Source organism: Talpa europaea, assembly GCF_964194135.1.
Source record: "Talpa europaea genome assembly, chromosome: 8".
NCBI lineage: Eukaryota > Metazoa > Chordata > Mammalia > Eulipotyphla > Talpidae > Talpa > Talpa europaea.
This window is the reverse complement of record NC_140075.1, coordinates 89686681-89707751: the sequence shown is the minus strand read 5'-3', so window position 1 is coordinate 89707751 and position 21071 is coordinate 89686681. Positions and strand designations below refer to the sequence as shown.

General features: G+C 33.9%; 1 protein-coding gene across 2 annotated transcripts in view; it reads right to left on the bottom strand.

The window, feature by feature from the left end:
• The window catches only part of MNAT1 (MNAT1 component of CDK activating kinase), a gene marked incomplete at its 5' end in the record, with an annotated part of 150794 nt that overhangs the window by 90950 nt on the left and 38773 nt on the right, over positions 1-21071 (bottom strand). For both annotated transcript variants that reach the window (XM_084239683.1, XM_084239684.1), the window contains 4 exons: positions 2184-2324; positions 6480-6583; positions 13602-13675; positions 18755-18907. In XM_084239683.1, coding sequence (XP_084095809.1) covers positions 2184-2324; positions 6480-6583; positions 13602-13675; positions 18755-18907 — 472 coding nt within the window. The remainder of the gene's footprint in view (positions 1-2183; positions 2325-6479; positions 6584-13601; positions 13676-18754; positions 18908-21071) is intronic.

The window sequence follows — 21071 nt, the reverse complement described above, 5'->3', positions numbered from 1 at the left end:
AAGAACCTTCAATAATTATAAGATCAATGTTTACTTATTGATTCTTTAAGTTTTTAATTTCTCACAAAAATGTCTACAAAAATGTAAAATACAACATGGGTCATTTCAACTGTTAAAGTCATACCTGCCACTTAATGGTTTCAAGAAAAATTAATATAATTTGCTAAGGAAAACACCATATCCTATTTTATATGCAGTTGTCCTCATTTTTATTTTTATATTAAATTTTCTTACATCATTGCTCATTTTTAAACAATATTTGCTTCCCCCCACCCCCTCAGGTGTAGTCCCCATAGTTTCCTTCACCAATGTACCCTTATATCATCACCTCAGTCCCCTATGCTCCTCCCTCCCTCCTCCTCCCCTGCACTATGTCTCTAATTTATAATTGTCCGTTTATGCTTTGTTGTACTTTGTACTGTTATTATTTTTTTACACTGATGTCTTATTTGATTCCCCTATATTCCTACTATAAGTGCAACCATCCGGTATTTTTCTTTTTCCTTCTGGCTTATTTCACTGAGCATAATTCCTTCTAGTTCCATCCACATTGCTGTGAACGGCATGAGTTTATCTTTTTTGATTGCTGATTAATATTCCATTGTGTATATATGCCACATCTCCTTGATCAAGTCATCTATTGTCCTCATTTTTAAAACCAAACTTACATTCTACTCATACAAAGTAGACAGGGTTTTTATAATAAGCATCTTCTGTCTAAGCCCCATTTAATGCCTCTATGCTTACTTTTTTCCTTACATTCTCATCTCACATACACATTGAATTCAATCACAGAATAGTATATCTATCATACCATGGAAATAAAAGCATATGGACAGAAAAAGGAAAGGAAGAATCCTAAAAGGCTTTCGCAGAGGAGGTAATGTTCTAGTTGTGACTTCACCAGTATCACACCAGGTTGTAAGCATAAAATCACACACTCTCAAATCTATGAAACACTTCACGAACCTTGATTATTTATTACTCCCATTATCAAACAATGTTGACTACTGAGGAACTATTAGCTAGAAAATATTAGTAACTTTCAAAACACTGGCATTTCTTTTAAATACATTCTTTTTAGAGATGAAATCTTGCCATTTCTGACAATACGAATGGAATAGGAGGGGATTATTCTAAACAAAATAAGTCAGGAGAAAAAAAGACAAATTACCAGATGATTTCATTCATATGTGAAATATAAAAAAACAAAGCAAAGGTACAGATAAACAAAACCAAAAAAAAAAACAAAAAAACCACCTTGGAATCTGACTGTAGCAATAAGGCCACAAAAGGGGAGAAAAGGACATAAGAGCAAAGGATGGAGAGTGCCCAAAAGACTGTAGTAGAGAGTTACTGGTACTTAGTTGGTAGGCATAATGTGGTAACATAACACTTATAGATGTGAACCTGACATATAAAACATAGTAAACCAATGTTACTGCAATTAAAAAATTTAACTACAAAAAAAAATATTTTTTCTGGGCCTCCCCAGTGGCGAAGCAGTTGAGCGCTGTGTTGCGAAGCTGCCCACAGCTCTGCAGCGCCGGTTCGATCCCTGGCTGCTCCCCGGCCACCGGAGGAGGGTCCCACTTGGCGCGCAGACCTCTCCTGCCGCCCGCTGCTCCCCTCAGCAGTGTACTTCGGTCCTTCTGCCTGCTCTGCTCCCGGCTCTGGCTCTGGTGAATTCTCTCGCCCTCCCACACTTCTGACTGTACCCAGTGCTTGTATAAATAAATAAATCTTTTTTTTTTTTAAAAAAAAAAAAAAGGTAGTTTCTCCCTCTTAAAAAAAAAATATTTTTTTTCTCATGCAAAAATACGAAATATAATTCTCAGAATAACTACTCACTTTAACATGGAGTCCAAACACTTGAAAATATTCTAGTTCTTAGAAAACCAGTATTAATCGAAAGAAAATAGTCTGAAAGCATGTATTATAGTCAGTAAGCTTAGAAACATAACTTATTAGTAGTAACTGGTTTATATCAGTTATAATAATACCTTTTCATCTGAAAATATTATGGACAGTGACTTTCATTTTTAAAGTAAATGAACAAGTATTTACATCAGTACAAACACTGTAGACATGCCACCTAAATTCCATTATCCAGCATAATAAAGTGGAAAGAAAGCCCCCCAACAATACTAATAATTTTTATCAAAATTAGCATTACTACATACCAGTTCATCTAAAAAAGCCTGCTTATTCTTCCTTTTTAGAATTTGCTGCAGCTGTTCTTCTTTTTGTATATACAGTCTTCTTTGTTCATTTTCTTGTCGTTCTACCTCTAAAGCTTCTTCCAATTCTTCTTGTTCCCGAGTCTAAAGCGGAAACATTTATATATGACAGGGAATAAATTTAGTGATCGAAGTCAATCCTATACCAGATTCTGATACTTTCCTTTTTGTAAGCAGGAAACATACCAGTCATTAGTATTTAATAATGCAGCAATTCTAATTTGAAGGAATTAATGTTTGTTTTATTTTACTTGTACATGTTACTATTAAAAAGAAAGACAAATAGAACTAAACAAAGTACACAGAGCTCAGCTGCAGAACTGTGCCTAATAATTTATAATTATTACAGACAGCTTCAAATCTTCCATTTTAGGGAATTTAACAAGGGAAACCTAACAAAAATATTAGTTAATAATCTCTATGCAGAACTATTGATTGAAACACCCCACTTAAAAGATAATCCTCAATAAAAATTTCCAGCACATATAAGGTAAAGAAAAATTATCACAGTACTTAGCTTCTTTTTACAAACAAATAAACAAAAATATTTATGATGCTAGAATTCCAAATAGCACTCATTTGAGGTAAGTTTTAACAAACTGAAGTTATTTTCTACAAACATACATTTTAAGAGTCCTCTTTGTGGACTGAAAAATTAAAAATTCTAAGCAAATATATAGATAGAATGAACTACAGATCTATTCACTCCTTTTTTGGGGTTTCTTAAATATGTTTTTGGGTTTTTTGGAGTTTCTTAAATGCTTGTAGGCTCTGCAATTTATTCCAATTCTAATTCATACTTATAAGCAATATTATATCTAGTCTTTGCTCCTTAAGTTTTATGAATGAGAAATATAGTGAAATCTGAATGGCGACTCTTACTCTTGAAAATTCTGTAGTACATTTTTTATTCAACTGAACACCGAGAATTTATAGCACCTCAAGGTAAATACAGAGTGAAGGGAAACAGCATAATAAAAGGTTTGAAGCTCTGTAACATATGAATTAACAAGGACCTCAGAGAAAAGTATGGTTTTTGTAAAATAATATTTAAATCCCTCTGTTAGGTGTTTTTCCCAATTCACACATTAGATAAACTCAAAAACAAAAAGCTCTTATGCAAAAGATATTTTATTTTAACCTCCAACTCAGTATACCAAAAACTGATTCTCACATCTGGCATCCCAAAACCAATCATCCTCCTATATTCCTTATTTCTACTTAGTTAATACTAACATCTCAGTAAATTCAAGCTGAAATCTCTTCATTACAGTTCACTGATTTTTGTTTACTCCCTCTTCCACTCCTCTCAATTTCCTTTCAATTAAATCAGTTGCTAAATCCTATTAGTACCTAACTATAATTTTTAAAACTTTTCCTCCTGTTACCCACGTTGCTACTCAGGTCCCCAGTGAAAAAAAGAATTCAACCAATCTAGAAGAATTAGTAGACTAAATGTAAAAAATTAGGAACTATGAGGGCTGGAAAAGTGAACTACTTGACAAGAGGCTCAAAGACATAGAATAAGCCTCCTAATGAAACTATAACATATATGTAAAATATGTGTTTTCTATAGTATATATCTTTTATATATTTATTTCTTCTTATATAAAAATAATTAACATATAAGCATTTAAGTATGATAAGTGTTAGAGAGGTATACCCAGGGTACAGTGGAGAAAGAATTGATAATGTGGCAAGTTCTCCTTGCAATGAGGGAGGGCAGGTAAAATCACAAAAGACTTCATAAAGTGTGCTAAGGATTGAATGTATACCCCCAAATATATGCTGAAGTCTTAACCCCTGGTACCTATAAAAGTGACCTTACTTAGAAATGGGATCTTTGCAGACATAATCAAATTAATATGAGATCACACTAGAAATCTGCAAACAGACACACAGGGAAGAAGGTCATGGAAAGCCAGAGGCAAAGATCAGAGTGATGCTAAAGGTGTGGGTAATCACCAAAAGCTTGGAGAGGCAAGGAAGGATTCTTCCCTAGAGATTTCAGAGAGAAGACGGCACTACTGACACCTTGACTTCAGATTTCTAGTCTCTAGAAGTGTGAGAGAATAAATTCCACTTGTTATAAGTCAACAAGTTTGTGGTAATTTGTTTCAGCAGTCCTCGGAAATAAATACATGGTGATTGAGCTGCAACTTCAATCAGTAAGTACCTCCATTGGAGAGTGTCAGAAAAGGTGATTTTATGTGCCTAGCCATGCAAAAGAGTGCTTTTTTCTTCTTTGATGCAACTCTACTGTTTCTGAAATAATAAGACTTCACTTTCATAAAGAAAGAAAAAGCTAGTTGCTAGCTCAGGTTAGTAAAAAAGCATCAGTCATGCAGTTAATCCATATTTTCTGGACCAGTTGAGAGCTCTAAACAATGACATTATAGTTACTGATTTATATTACTAGCACCATCTTTAAAAATGTAATCCTGGGCCTCCCCAGTGGCGCAGCGGTTGAGCGCTGGGTTATGAAGCTGCCCGGAGCCTCTGCAGCGCCGGTACAATCCCCGGCCTCTGGCGAGGGTCCCACATGGCACACGGACCTCTCCTGCCGTGACTGCTGCTCCCCTCAGCAGTGTATTTTGTCAGTCTATCTGTTCTGCTCCCCACTCTGGTGAACTCTCTCACCCTCCCACACTTCTGACTGTACCCAGTGCTTGTATGTATGTATGTATGTATGTATGTATGTATAAATAAATAAATAAATAAATAAATAAATAAATAAATAAATAAATCTATAAAAAATGTAGTCCTATGTTGGTATGTTTATGTTAACACCAAATATCTGGTGCACAATGCTCTGCACAGAATAATCAATTAACAAACAATAATGAATTATTGACTAAAACAGTTACAACAATTATACAAAGAAAAAATCTAAATAACGTCATTATAACATGCATGAAATAAAATGTGTTTGTTTTATTCAATAATTTCCAGATTATAAGTTCTCGCTTCAAAATAATACAACTAGCCAAAAATAATTCTTTCATTGCAACTCTTAGTATTATTTCCTAACTTAAAACTACAAATGAAAAAAGCATTCACCTGAAAGGAACAACCTTCCATTTTTTAATTAAATAGCATTCCCGTAACAAGTTACCTAGGCAAACATATTTTGCATGTATTCTTCTGATGCACCCAGGGAAGTACGCTGGCAAGAACAGTAATTTTTATGGTACAGTGACACTCTCAGAAATGACACAACTTTCTAAGGAAAACAAGCTGGGTATGAATGGAATGAGAACACAGTATTCATTCCTTGACAGTTTTATGGCAAGGAATAAGTGCATAAAATGAAACAAACTGAAAGGAGGGAGCTCTTCTAAACACACAATGAAAAGACAACCTTTTGATCCAATTATACTTTATCATTTTTACCAATGATTACATATTCTTGATAAAGTAATTCGTAAGTGCTTATTTCTGCCTTCCTCCAAAACTAGGAAGTCAAGTTATAACAAAGAAATGATAGCTCAATTGTATAAATTAGACAATTAATTAAATATCTGTATGTGCACAAATATTTACTTCATAAAAACATCTAATTAATTTTACTTCAAAACAAATATCAATATGAGAGCAATGAAAACAAAAATGAATTTTTATTTGGCAATGTGGCTATTCCAATAAAAATAAAAATAAAATAAGTAGAGAAATAAAAGTAACAAGTAGAGAAATAAAAAACAAGTAGAAAAATAAAAACAAGTAGAAAAATAAAAACAAGTAGAAAAAAAAAAACAAGTAGAAAAATAAAACAAGTAGAGAAACCAAAGTTAAGCTTAGCCTGCTAATGATTTCCTCTGATTTAAAAATGAATTAATTTTAGTTTGAATAGTTTCTCTGTTTTCTTTATCTCTTTCTTGCAAGCTCTATCAATGTCAATCTGGGTTTTCCCTCCATTTTTAAATGCAAAAGAAATTAATGTTTAAGCATAAAAGTGAGCCTCTTATTTTATGACTACTGTTTAAACAGCAGAGACAAAATTAATGTTAGCAACACCTACCTTAGGAATCTATTTCCTTAAAAACAGTTAACCTTAAAAGTTGTCTTTCCTACAGTAATGTGTTACCTTTCTTAGATGCCTAGATACATATGCTAGTATTTCAGTATTTGGATAAGTTAGTTGCACATACAACTAACTCTGAAGGAAGATAACTTTTTAAAAGATCATGTAGAAGCACTTATTTCTAATACCAAAGAAGGAGAAAATGCTTAGCAACCAACCAGTTTTAACTTATTTTTCTGAATGACATCTTTGTTTTCCTTTTGGTATATCTCCATTTTCTTTTTGGTATTATCCAAATCCACATTGTTGCTCAAGTTGAAAACTGCATCAGAAAGGAAACAATGACAAAGAATACAAAGAATACAATTTTAACATAAATCTTGAATAGATAATAAAAACCAAATATTCATCACAGAGACTTCTTAATTCATCAGTTTGGCATTCCTCACAGTACTGTTTGTGTCTTTTTACCCACTCCCTATTTTAGGGTCTAGTTCTAGAGTTCAGCAACTATGTTCTCTGAGACAAATCTAAGGAAAACCTGCAGAATATCACACAGTATACCTAAATATACAAATTACAAGAGAAAACTTAAGTGTTTGCCATAATCATATCAGATTTGACATGTATAGTCCCTATTTTAACTTTAAGAGCACATAAAAAATTGCTTTAATTTTTTAAATAAAGAATAAATCTAACATATACTATACTGGTCAGAATCAATATTGAAAAAATCTATGCCTGAAAAATTATCCAGAAGAATAAACAATATATTTCTGCAATTTATATCTAGCAAAAACAGATTTTATTCTCATTCCAATGATCTTCAACATGGCTAGACACAAAGTGGTATTAACTTCCAAAACTAGGTAAGAGTTGAAAAGCATGAACTAGGTAAGAGCTGAAATTTAACAGGGAAGGTAGGGATAAACTGGTCAAACCTCAAATTGAAATAATTTCAAGAAAAGTTGCTGAGTCATGTTCAGACAGCTGATAAATGTTCAGTGAATCAGAACTGTCTTTTCATAATTCTAACTGAAAATAATTTGTATTATAAACACCTTACTCCTTTCTAAGCTTACCGATATAAATCAAATGGCTGTTATATGTTATAGTACTCTAAACAAAAGGAAAAAACTTTTGGTGTATATATAAATGTACATTATAAAGTAACACTCCATTATTCCACTCCTTACATATGTTTGTATCAGCCTGTTCAAAGAAGGATCCATAGGTTAAGACTCTCCTGGTTCCATAATCCAACTCAGACCTCCATTGGCTTTCTCTATAATCTTTCTCCGTCCATTATTAGCCCTTCTACTCTTTCTCAAATTACTTACCATTGCTTCCACTGCTTGTCCTAAACAGGTTTCATCAACCCTAAATAACTCTGTTCTACTCATGTTTCCACGTATTCTTTCCCTATCTCATTCCTTCCTTTAACTAACAACCATCTGAAAAACAGATTTAGATTTTTGGATTACTGAGGTCTATAAGAGTTGAAAAATAACACTGAAGGCCCGACATAAGGTTATCACTTTAGTTGAATATAGCCAAACATACTCAAGATACCAGTATGGTCCATCTGATGTCATTTTTATCTCCTCAGAAATCTAATATATATCAAACATCAATTTTTTCATAATCATTGTTGAAAATCCAGGCTCATTTAGAAATACAGAAAAAAAAGAGGCAATCTTAAATTCTATTATATGCAATTTTAAAACTCTGGAAGAAATGAGTTTCTCTCATTTCAACAAAAACCCTCTCTATTTGTCCAGCTTTTTACCCTCATTTGTTTGCCTAATGTGATCTTCTCGAAATTTTACTTGAAAAATATACACTACAATGGTGCAAGGGTTAAGACGCAACCTATGAAGCTATCCACAGCCACTGCAGCATGAATTCTGACCAGCCAGGGAGCAACCCACATGGCACAGCAGACCTCTCCTGACTCGCCCCGCTGCTCCCCTCAGCAGTGTATTTTGGTCAGTCTGCCTATTCTGTTCCCCACTCTGTCTCTGGTGAATCCTCTCACTCCCCCCATCCCCCATGCCTCTGGCCTGTACCCCAGCTCTTGTATGCATGGGTAGATATTCTAAAGAAAAGAAAAGAAAAATACATTCCACAGAGTGTATTATATATTTGCATATACCTATGTATGCATGGATAGATGGATGCATGTACTATCTCTACATCCTTGAATGCTCACAATATATGACCTAATATTCTGGTAATACTTATCTACCCTGTATAATCATTTTCAGTGTGTATATATATATTTATTTATCCACCTACAGAAGGACATGTTGGTTGCTTCCATGCTCTGGCAATTATGAATGTGTGTGTGTGTCTGGACCTAATATGGGATCTCTTGATGGTAGATCCCATGTTTGATTCATCTTTACCACTTCTGGTACTTAAATAAAAAACTTCCACTACACACATATTAGTATGGCCAAAAGCCAGTGCAATGAAAACAATAAATGCTAGCAAGAACGTGAAACTACAAACAGGAACTCACTGTAGTAGGAAAATGGAATAGTCACTTTGGAAGATAATCTGACAGTTTCTTACAAAACTAATTATACTTTTACCATATACATAACAATCCAGTTAATCACACTTGTGAATATTTACCCAAAGCAGCTGAAAACTATGTCCACATAAAAGGCTGCACACAGTTGTTTAGGGCAGCTTTATTCAGAATTGCCAAAACGTGGAAGCATCCAACATTTGTCCTTATGTAGGTAGATAAATAAATTGGTATATCCAAACAATAGAATATTATTCCATACTAGAAAGAAATAAAGTTGCAAGTCATGAAAAGACATGAAACAACCTTAAATGCATATTATTAAAGAAGCCAATATGAGATGGTGACATACTATATGCATTCAACTAAAAGACACTATGGAAAATGCAAAACTAGAGAGACAATAAAAAGATCAGTGGTTGCCAAGTGCTAGGTAGAAAGGTAAACAAAAAAAGCACAGAAGATTTTTAGGGCAATGAAACTATTGTACACAATACTATAGGGTGGATGTATGCAAAATACATTTGCCCAAAACCATAAAACACATAAAATCAAGAATAATCTCTAATTAAACTATGAACTTTAGGCCATAGGGTACATCAATGTATGTTCATCAATTTTAACAAACTCACCACTCTGGTGGTGGATACTGACAGTGAGAGAGTCTGTGCATGTGTGGGGCAGGGAATATGGGAACTCTATACTTTCCACTTAGTTTTGCTATGAATATAAACTGCTCTAAAAAATGAAGTCTATTTTTAAAAAGTGGGTGATGGAAGTGACTTTCCATCTAGTAAATGCTTAATAAATACTTGCTGTCATGAGAGGAAAAAATAAGCCAATGTTCAAATTCATAAGTATCTTTTTAATTACTAATTACAAATTAATATCTAATTAATTAAAATTATCTTTATAATTACAGAATTGAACTATACAGAATGACAAAGTAACAGGTACAAAACTACCAGCAAATAATCTTGGTTTATTATGGTATAAATCTATTGAAAAGTAAAGGTAATAAAAGTAATATCCTATGTTGAACTCTCCTAGGATGTTTATAGCACTTTAAGAAAAAATTCATTTTTAAGTTAGACATTTTACTACTGATGAACTAAATTGTTCATTAAGTAGACCCAGAAACAAATAAAGTTAAATTCTAAGGAAAATGTACAAATACATTTTCTTTCTTTTATGCTTATAAAAAACTGTGATGAATTTCAAGAAAGTAAAATAAATTATTTCATATTTTTAATTTAGAAAGCAATGTAAATAGCAATATAACAGATGCAATAAATAATAGACATCTCTTCCTTTAAGAAGAAGAAAAGAACCATCAAAGTGGATTACTATTTTTAAAAGTTTTCAGATGAAACAAGTCTCATTCACGGCACAATGAATCAGGTTAGTATAATAGCCTTGAAGAAAAAGAAATAAAGACAATTTTTTATAACAATCATTTTGCCCTTTATCTGATTACTGGTTTAGCTCAGATGTTGACCTGCCTTTAGTCAAGTATTAAAAGCCAACAAAAACCTATTGTACTTTCTGAAAGATTTAATGTTATTTAAGTACAATTTTGAAGTCTTTTTGACATCCAAAATTTATAATTAAAGCCCTTGGGACTTTCTCACCCTTTTAAAATAAGCATACACTGAACCAAAAGAATAATCTGTTTATTATGAAGCAAAGAACAAACCTTTGAGATAATCCCTGGGGTCAAAAGGAACAAGAATTTTTATGTTTAGATTGTCATAACCACAAAAAAGAGGCTATTGTTAATTCCATAAGAAAGTTTGTCTTCATGTATGTCCCTTCTATAATTTTATGCCATTTTTGAAAGTTGTAATATCTTTAAATGTTTGTATTTGTGATATTAAAAGGATTCTTCATGAACTATGTAACAAAAATTAACAAATCTCAATTTATAAACCCTCAAACACTAACTCCCTACCCACCCTACAAAATCCACTCCTCTCACTCTAAGCATCTTCAACAGGACCCTACTACCTGCAGGGTCAAATTCAAACTTCTTTAAGATACTTCAAAATATGGCCCCCATTTACTGTTTTCTCATTTTCCACTATTCCACCATCAACACACCCATGGTCTAGATTAAGACCACTGACACCACTCTGAAACTACCAAGCACGTTCACCGGTTCATTCAGAAAAACTGAGATTCAAAAAATGGCTCCATAATTTGCAAACAATGTGTTCTTAGGCACAATACTTAAGCTATCTGTGCCTTTTCTACATATACAAAACAGGGATACAAAATACAAATCTCTCCCAGAATTGTGAAAATTATGAGGTGATCAGAGTACATCTCCATGGGGCACTTCGTAAGTGCCCACTAAATTAATGGTTCATACTTTTGATTAATACAGAGATAGTCAATACAGATGTTGATTATCTAACAAATCTAACTAACCATCTATAAAAGCACAAATTGAATATAAAGTAGACAGCTTTTGAGACAGATTTTTAAAGGAGGCTTTATTTAATAACAAAATCAGAACAATGACACATAACCGAGTGGGGGAGGTACACCCTAACAAGCTTAAAAAAGGGCTTAAAGCTAGTCTTTCCCTCATTTCAATACACTCTACCCAACAAAAAAAACAATAAAAAATATTACCCATTCCCCACTTTTTAATATTTCTATGACTACTTCACAATTGTGCAAGATCAGAAAATTTTAATTCATCCTTACCTGCTCTTTATACCTCACTTCCTCCATCAAATTAGTCATTTGAATATTCTATCTCAAAAACATCACCTTTATCTGTTCACCTGCTACTACTTACTTCAAGCCTAATTACTTATCAAATTGTTGTACCGACCCCTTAAAAAAGACTTATCAGTTTCAAGTACCTCCTGTCAATATTCCACATCTTTATACCACATACTATCCTGCTGACTCACTATTGGCTATAGAATAAAATCTTATCTGACAGCTTAATTTTCAGGGCTCTTATTAACCCAGATCCAGTTTGTTTTTCAAGACTCATTTCTAGTAATTCCCTAAGTTCTACCTATATACAATAGATGATATATTTCATTCTCCAACAAATTCAACACCCTTGCATCTCTGTGACTTTGTCTTCTGCTGTAAATATTCTTCTACCCAGCAAAATCCAATTTAAGATCAAATTCAAATACTACCTCTTAACTGAACTTTACCAACTATACCTCTATTTCACAATGTTGAACTGAACTATTTTGTTATCTGTATTACTGTAACACTTTATCTTTTTTAAGATTTATTTACTCATGCATATAAGAACCGGGGTATGGGCCAGATGCATGGGAGGGTGAGAGGATTCACCAGAGACAGAGCGGGGAACAGAACAGGCAGACTGACTGAAATACACTGCTGAGGGGAGCAGCAGGTGAGACAGGAGAGGTCTGCCCCGCCATGTGGGATTCTCACCGGCCAGCCAGGATCAAACCCACACTGCAGAGGTTGCGGACAGCTTCACAGCACTGAGCTCAACCACCTGAGCCACTAGGGGAGGCCCTACTGTTACACTTTATAAATAGATGCCTCTACTACTTTGACATTATAGTTAAATTAGTTTACATAATTATCTCCCCCTTTAAGGTCTGAACTTATTGAAGGTAAAGATCATATATCCCCAGTAAGTAAAGAGGTTCACATAGAACAATAAATATTTGCTGAATTAAACTGGTAAAGTTAATGGGCCTCCCCGGTGGTGCAGCGGTTGAGCGCTGGGTTGCGAAGCTGCCCGCAGCCTCTGCAGCGCCAGTTCGATCCCCGGCTGCTACCCGGCCACCAGGTGAGGGTCCCACATGGCGCGCAGACCGGGCTGCTCCCCTCAGCAGTGTACTTCCGTCCTTCTGCCTGCTCTGCTCCCTGCTCTGGCTCTGGTGAATTCTCTCACCCTCCCATGCTTCTGACTGTACCCAGTGCTTGTATAAATAAATAAATAAATATAAAAAAAAAGAAAAAAATCTAGGATTGTTGAGAGAGGTCTATTTTTAAAAAATAAATAAATAAAAAAAAATAAACTGGTAAAGTGAAAATTGCATGTCCCTGAGCCTAGGTCGTAAACTTCATCAATATTTTCAAATGTATTAGAAATGTTCTTCATCCAACATGATCAGAATTATTAGTTGATTACTTAGAAAAGTATGCTAAAGGAGAGAAAGAAACACACACAGAGACTACATAAACATTTCAATGTAAAACAAACATAGTATGTGTACAGTTATTCTCTGACTTAATGACATAAAGCCAAGGTCTAGTCTTTATAATTAGTTGTGCTTCTATCTTAAAAAAAAAAAAATCACACCTATTGTCTATATTATTCAGTTTTCATTTTTTCAAAGTGGCCCAAAAACCTGAGAAGCGGCATCCTACTAGAGCTTAGCAAGTTTTTTCCTACCTTAAAAACTTACAACTAAAATTAAATAATTACAATAACAAGTACAACTGGCATAAGAAATTTTGGTTATCAATACAACCAATTCTAGGTATATTACTGAACTATTATTAAGCGAAGTATAGGGGTATACTTTAGGATATTGTCTAATAAACAGGATTCATCATGCATTCAGGGCACCAGTCAATACATTTTAAGGAAGCACTGGGAAATAATGAGTTATTCCAAGTAGTCAATTAAGTGGAGGCTGGTTAAGAGACTTTCAGTTCACCATAAATGAAGATAGTCCTTCATGAATATACATAATAGCAGAATCGCTTCCAAATTAAATGCTCTGAGCCACAAATTCCTTTATCTGGTAAAGATGATATCACAAAAGTATAAACATTAAACACATACCTATTTCTTCTACTTCTTCCAGGAAATCATTATATTCCCTTAGACTAGGAAAGTCTTCTTCTCTTTTATTGTATCTTTAAGAAAAGACAAAAATTAACATACACAAATCATTTGCTTTCAATAGTATCTAATTGGTTTGTTCTTATCTATTTTATACAGTATTTTTTATTATATTAAAAACTGTTCACTTGACACCAGGTTTGTAATGACTCCAAGAATGTTGTTCTTTAATTCTTATGACTACAGAAAACAGAACCAGGAGAGAATGGTACAATATATAAAATCTTTCTAAGACTTATGGAAAAGAAAAAAAAATTAGGACACTGAGGAAGCTTAAATAACATCTACTACTGAAAATTATGATATTGCTTGCTTATTTTAAGTAGAATAATAATTAATTTTCAGAAAGCTAAAAGAAAATTCAAATGAGACCATCCTATTTTTTTTTTTTTTGAAACAGCAGTTGGAATCTAAAGAATGCTAAGATCAGGAAAATCTGCAAATATAGTAATGACTTTGTGAAGTATTAAAAATCTATAGGACTAGTGATAAAAGATAATCTGACACTACCTCCAAAAAGCCAAATAAATAATAGCAGAGCAGCATGGGACATTCAAAAAATAACACTAGTTAGGTAACTAGAAACATGCTGCTAAAACAATGGTGACCAAGAATAAAACATGTACCACCAAAAATAATAACAACAATTGGAGCATCACTGAGAAAAAATAATTAAAGTATATATTAACAAGTCAGACATGAAAGAAACATCAAGGCACTATAAGAAAGCAAAATAATATATATCACCATTTGCAGATGATATGATAATATACATAGAGAGCCCCAAAAACTCCACAGAAAAACTAATTCAACTAATCATCAGTTCAATAAAGTGGCAGGATACAAAATCAATATGCAAAAGTCAGTAGCCTTCCTATACACAAACAATAAATCTGAAGAAGAAGAAATCAAAAAAACCATCCCTTTTATTATCGAAACAAAAAAAAATCAAATACTTGGGAATAAATAGAACAAAAGAGGTAAAGGACCTATACAAAGAAAACTATAAAACACTGTTGAAAGAAATAGAAGAAGACACAAAGAAATGGAAAGACATCCCTTGCTCATGGATTGGAAGAATAAACATTATTAAAATGGCCATCCTACCAAAAGCAATATACAGATTCAATGCTATTCCAATAAAAATTTCAATGTCATTCTTCAAAGAAATAGAACAATTATTGATGAAATTCATATGGAATCACCAAAAACCCCAAATAGTCAAAGCTCTCCTGAAAAAAAAAGAAGGGAATGGAGGCATCACTCTCCCAGACTTCACAAAGTCTGGCATCACTCTCCCAGACTACTACAAAGCCATAATCATCAAAACTGCATGGTATTGGAACAAGAATAGACACACAGACCAATGGAATCGAATAGAAAATCCAGAAATAAACCCACAGATTTATGGACAACTTATCTTTGACAAAGGAGCAAAGACTATGCATTGGAGCAAAGAAAGTTTGTTCAATAAATGGTGCTGGGAAAACTGGGTTGCTACATGCAAAAGAATAAAGCTTGACTACTACCTAACACCATGCACAAAAACCAACTCAAAATGGATTAAAGAACTAGACATAAGACCTGAAACCATAAAATACATGGAAGGAAATATAGGCGAAACACTACATGATATGCACATCAAACACATCTTTACAGACACATCACCCAAAGCAGTGATAGTGAAGGCAAAGATAAACAGCTGGGACTACATCAAATAAAAGAGCTTCTGCACAGCAAAAGAGACAATAACAAAAACAAAGAGAAACCCCACCGACTGGGAGAACATTTTTGCACACAACATTAATGATAAAGGACTGATCACAAAAATCTACAAAGAGCTGATGAGACTCAACAAAAACAAAGAAAATAATCCAGTCCAGTCAAAAATGGGCAGAAGAGCTAAAAAGAAACTTCTCTGAAGAGGAAATGCAAATGGCCAACAGGCATATGAAAAAATGTTCAACATCACTTGTAATCAGGGAAATGCAAATCAAAACTACCATGAGATACCATCTTACACCAGTGAGAATGGCACATATTAAAAAAACTAGCAACAACAAATGCTGGCGAGGTTGTGGAGAAAAAGGAATTCTCCTGCACTGTAGGTGGGAGTACAAACTGGTCCAACCACTATGGAGAGCTGTGTGGAGATTTCTTGACCTACTAAACATAGAACTTTCATACGATCCAGCAATTCCACGCCGAGGTATTTACCCAAAGGACACAGAAACATCAATTCCAAAGAGCACCTGCACCCCTATGTTTATAGCAGTACTATTTACAATAGCTAAGCTTTGGAAACAACCCAAATGCCCAAAAATAGATGACTGGATCAAGAAGATGTGGTACATATACACCATGGAATATTACTCAGCATTCGAAAAAGATAAACACATGCAATTTGCAGCAACATGGATGGAGCTGGAAGGGATCATGCTCAGCGAAATAAGCCAGAAAGAAAAAGAAAAATACCGGATGGCCTCACTCATAGCAGGAATCTAGAAAACTTAAATAAGGGGCCAGGAAAGAGAATAACTATAAGAAAGAAAATATCAAAATCACCAAACAACTATGAACCAGAGACACTCTATGGGGGTTAGTGGGCGGGGAAAGAAGAGTTTGGGGTCAAAATAAGACTGTTGTATTTGTATGGGGAATATAGAAATAAAACTTAAATTAAAAAAATTTGAAAATTTAAATAAATAAATATAGAATAATTAAATATAAAATAAATATAGAGGTAAAAGACATCTAAATTCTATAATGTAGAAAAGGAGAGTAAAACTGTGACCCTCAGAACAAGTTTAAGATCAAACCATCCAAAAGAGTACAAGAACAGTCATCTACAGAACCGTCAAACAAAAACCAATAGAAGAAACACATAAAACAACGGAAATGTAACCTAAACAAAAGATGCAAGAAAGACATAAAAAAATTTAAAAACAAACAAAATAAAAAAATATTAAAGATAACGAAATGGCAAAAAGCACTATGTCTCATTAATCACCTTAAATGTAAATGCTTTGAATTCACTAATGTAAAAGTACAGAGTAGCCAAGTGGATTTCAAAACAAAGTGCAACCTCCTGCTATTTATTAGATCTTACCACTAAAGGACTAGCTCAGACTTAGAGTTATAGACTGGAAGGCAATCCTACAAGCAAATGGCAATCAAAAAAGTCAGGAACGGCCATACTCAAGTCATTTTTTAAAAAATCTATTTACCACTGGATAAAGTAATAACAGAGATAGACATTAGATATGATTAAGGGTCTAATACAACAAGAAGGAATAACACATAACATCTACTAAATGATGGAGCACCAATTGTTAGTAATTATCAATAGAACTAAAGAGAGATATTGATAAAATCACAACAATGTAAGGAGACTTAAATATGCCACTTACAATTATAGATAGATTAACACAGAGAATAAATAAGGAAATAATAACCTTAAATAGCTAAGCCAATTAGGCTTAACAGACATCTACAGAACACTCCACCCGAAAACCAATGCATATACATTTTATTCAAGTACACATGGAACATTTTCAAGAATAAATCATATGTTCAGACACAAATTAATTATCACTAAAACTAAGAAGACAGAAATCACACCAAATACTCCTTCTGACCATAATGCCATAAAAGTTAGAAGTCAACTACTTAAAAAAAAATCTGTTAAAGCCTTAAATATATGGAATCTAAATAACATGCTGTTTAATAATTGTTGAATTAAAGAGGAAATTAAAGCAGGAATAAAAAAAAAGAAAACTAGAATACAAGTTATCAGAATTTATAGGACACAGCAAAAGTAGGCTTAAGGGTGGGGGTTAACTGAAATACAGGTCCACATTTAGGAAGCAGGAAAAATTCCAAATAAGTTACTTAATATCACACTTAACACAATTTGAGAAAGAGGAACAAGCCCCAAAATTAGTGGAAAAAAGGAAAGAGTAAAAATTAGAGCAAAAATAAATGAAAAAGAGACCCAAAAAATCATACAAAAAAAAAATCACAAAATCAGTAAATATCTACTAGGCTAACAAGACAGAAAACATTTTTTTAACAGAATTAGAAATAAAAGGGGAGGGCCTCCCTGCTGGCGCAAGGGGTTAAAACGCAACCTATGAAGCTATCCACAGCCACTGCAGCATGAGTTCAATGCCCGGCCAGGTAGATACCCACATGGCGCAGTAGACATCTCCTGACTCGCCCATTGCTCCCCTCAGCAGTGTATTTCAGTCAATCTGTCTGTTCTGTTCCCTACTCTGTCTCTGGTGAATCTTCTCACCCCCTGTACCTCTGGTCTGTACCCCAGTTCTTGTATGCATAAATAAATAAATCTGTTTTAAAAAAAAGTAAAAGGGGAGAAATTACCACAGCTGACACAGAAATACAAAGGATCTTAAGAGATTATAAACAGCAATGTGATAACCTTAAAGAAATGGACAAATTTCTAAAACAATACAGTTTAGCAAGTCTTAACCAGGAGGAAACAGAAGAGCTAAATAAAACAATCACAATCATGGAAATTGAAACAGTAATCAAAATTCTCCCCCAAAACAAAAGCACACAGCCAGATAGCTTTTACAGCCTTCAAATTTCAACTTAAATATGACTGCTTCTCGCCTCACCTGATATCACTGATACCACAGTCAGTTACTACTTCACAGCATTTTTATCAATGTATGACAACATACTTTGTTTTGTTTACCTATTTTATGCTACTATACTGTAAGCCTTATGAGTCATAGTTGGTTCTCATTTTCACCTAGTGACTAATACATATAAATACTGTGTTTGTAAACAATAGATACTCAATTTAAGTTTGTTACTTAAATTAAAAATAGCAAAAAATTGTGAGGCCATCAATCAAGAGGATCTATCTACTCTTCTTAAAGTTAGATAATATTAGTGGTTTTCTAAGAACTTAATAAATTTTGTGGTGCAAATACACAGATGAATTTGTACTTAATCAGTTGTCAAACAACACATTTCTATCAGAAAATTATAATAATAACTGCCAAATTAAATTAAAATGATTGTTAAAGTTTTGTCAAATGAATCATTCAAGTAATAATACTTACATCTTCAGCACTTTTTTCCGAATCTCAACCTCCTTATCAACAGTCGGATCTTCAAAGAGCTGTACCCTAAAGTTGCTTTTTCTAAGAGGAGTACCACACTCAGGACAATTTCCAGCTCCTCTCACAAACAGTAAATCCACACAACTTTCACACCTATAAGAAAAACACAAAATAAGTTAGTATTCAAGTCTACAAGTCTTTATATAGTTTGACTGCCTTTTTTTGATTGTTTTAATGGGGAGTATGTTTTTGGTTTTTGTGTTTTGTTTTGTTTTGTTTTGAGGCAATTAGTTGTTGCTAGCCAAAATTTTACAAAAAAATCTTTTTGGAAAAAAAATGTTCCTCTTCATTTGGAGCCTGCTTTTCAAACAATACCATTTAGTTTGAAAAATTTACAAATTGGGGCCTCCCTGGTAGCACAAGGGGTGAGAAACAGCACTGTGAAGCTACCGGCAGCCACTGCAGCACCGGTTCGATCCCCAGCCAGGGAGGGACCCACATGGCGCAGCAGGCCTCTGCTGGCTTGCCCGCTGCTCCCCTCAGCAGTATATTTCAGTTAATCCTCGTGTTCTGTCCCCTACTTTGTCTCTGGTGAATCCTCTCACCACCTACACTCTGGCCTGCACCCCAGTTCTTGTATGCATAAATAAATCTTTAAAAAAATAAAAATTTACAAGTTAAGACAAATTGAATTGGAGACTAGGAGAATTCAGAGGTAGCAGAATAGAAAGAAGTCCAAAGAGACATGTGAAAAACAGTCCATGGTAACCTCCATTCTCAGTCCAGTATCATCCTAAGAAGTAGGCAACAAAAGTCTCTGCCAGGAGCCTTTAATTTAGAGAGCATACCACAATTACTAAAATGGACTTTTTTTTTTCCCTTTTGGTTTTCAGCTTTAGAACTTTTTCAAAATTCAGTAAGCAGTCGGGCAAATGAAAACTGTAAGGGAGAGTTACTAACTGAACAAAGTCCATAGGTGAATGGCTAAAGAACTGAGAATGCCCCAGGATACATGGAGAAAAAAAGAAAATCACCACAGCTTCTGCCCTGAGAAATTCTAGAAAAAGTGGCTACTTACTAAAGTTGTGATGAGTTAAAACTGGCTGCCCAAATCCTGTCTAGGTAAGGCATCTCTCTCCTCTCTTCACGGGTAATGCAATTTTGGGAAGAGTCTAAAACTTCCTTGAAATCTTCTCTGTACCAGATCCCCAGGAACTTGACAGGATCAGTTCTCATATTGTTTTAGGTGAGTCCAGGTCCCAGCCAATCACCTCTGCCCTGCCAACAGCTCCATCTTACTAACCAAGACTAGCAGGATGAAAGTCTGTCTAGAAGAAAGAAGCTCCTTTAATAATTTCATGGTCTTGAAATATGTGCTACTGGAAACTTAGAACACAGCACTCAGGCAATACAACGATGTAGCGTGATTCATACTTAAATATTTGAACAATTTAAACAGCTGTAATCTTGTCTGACTCCAGATATGTTAGAATCACACTAGTTCCAATCACTCGGTATATGAGTGATTGTTTGCTTCCAAGAATGCTAGGAATATTTACAAACAAAATCTTCTATTCTGAAGAATTAGTGAAAATTTGCTTTAAAACCCCACATCCTCAGTCATTACCTATTCTCAAAGATAGTTTTATGGTTTTCTTTTGTTTCCAAAAATCAAAATGGTGTCCACACTCTCTCTGAACAACTTTTATTTTCTTCTATCAAATTTAACTGCTTATAATTATTTGCCAAGATTTTTAATCAATCTGTTTTACTTTTTCAAGGGGAATTTCAGTAATTATAAAATAGATTAGCTGATTTAGAAAAAGATCAACAATCACAAACTATATTTATGACTTTCTTTGAACCTTGCACAAAAGTTACTTAGCATTCTAAAAAATCAGTGCAAACAAGGCTCCACTTCAAACCTGGTCCCCTCTGCTAGTCTCCTGACATCTGAGCCAACCTCTAACTGCCATCACTCCTTTTTGAATATTACAATCCAAATTCATCTATTTAATGAATGAATCAGATTTTCTTTCCTGTAGCCATGATCAAGCAAGTCATTCAAACTATGCTAACTTTGGCACTAACTGAAGAAAGTATATAAATGGTTAGCTCTTGCAACCATATGTATAGAGAACAATACTTTTCTTCCGACTTTGAAAAGGGAAGATGTAGAATTAGATCAAGTTACTTGTTTACTTCAAAAGGTAATCATTATTCATCAATCCCTACAAATAGTATAACAAGTGCCATAAAACAGAGCTAATTTATATCTATTAGACCTTCAGATATTCAAACCTTATAAAGCAGACAT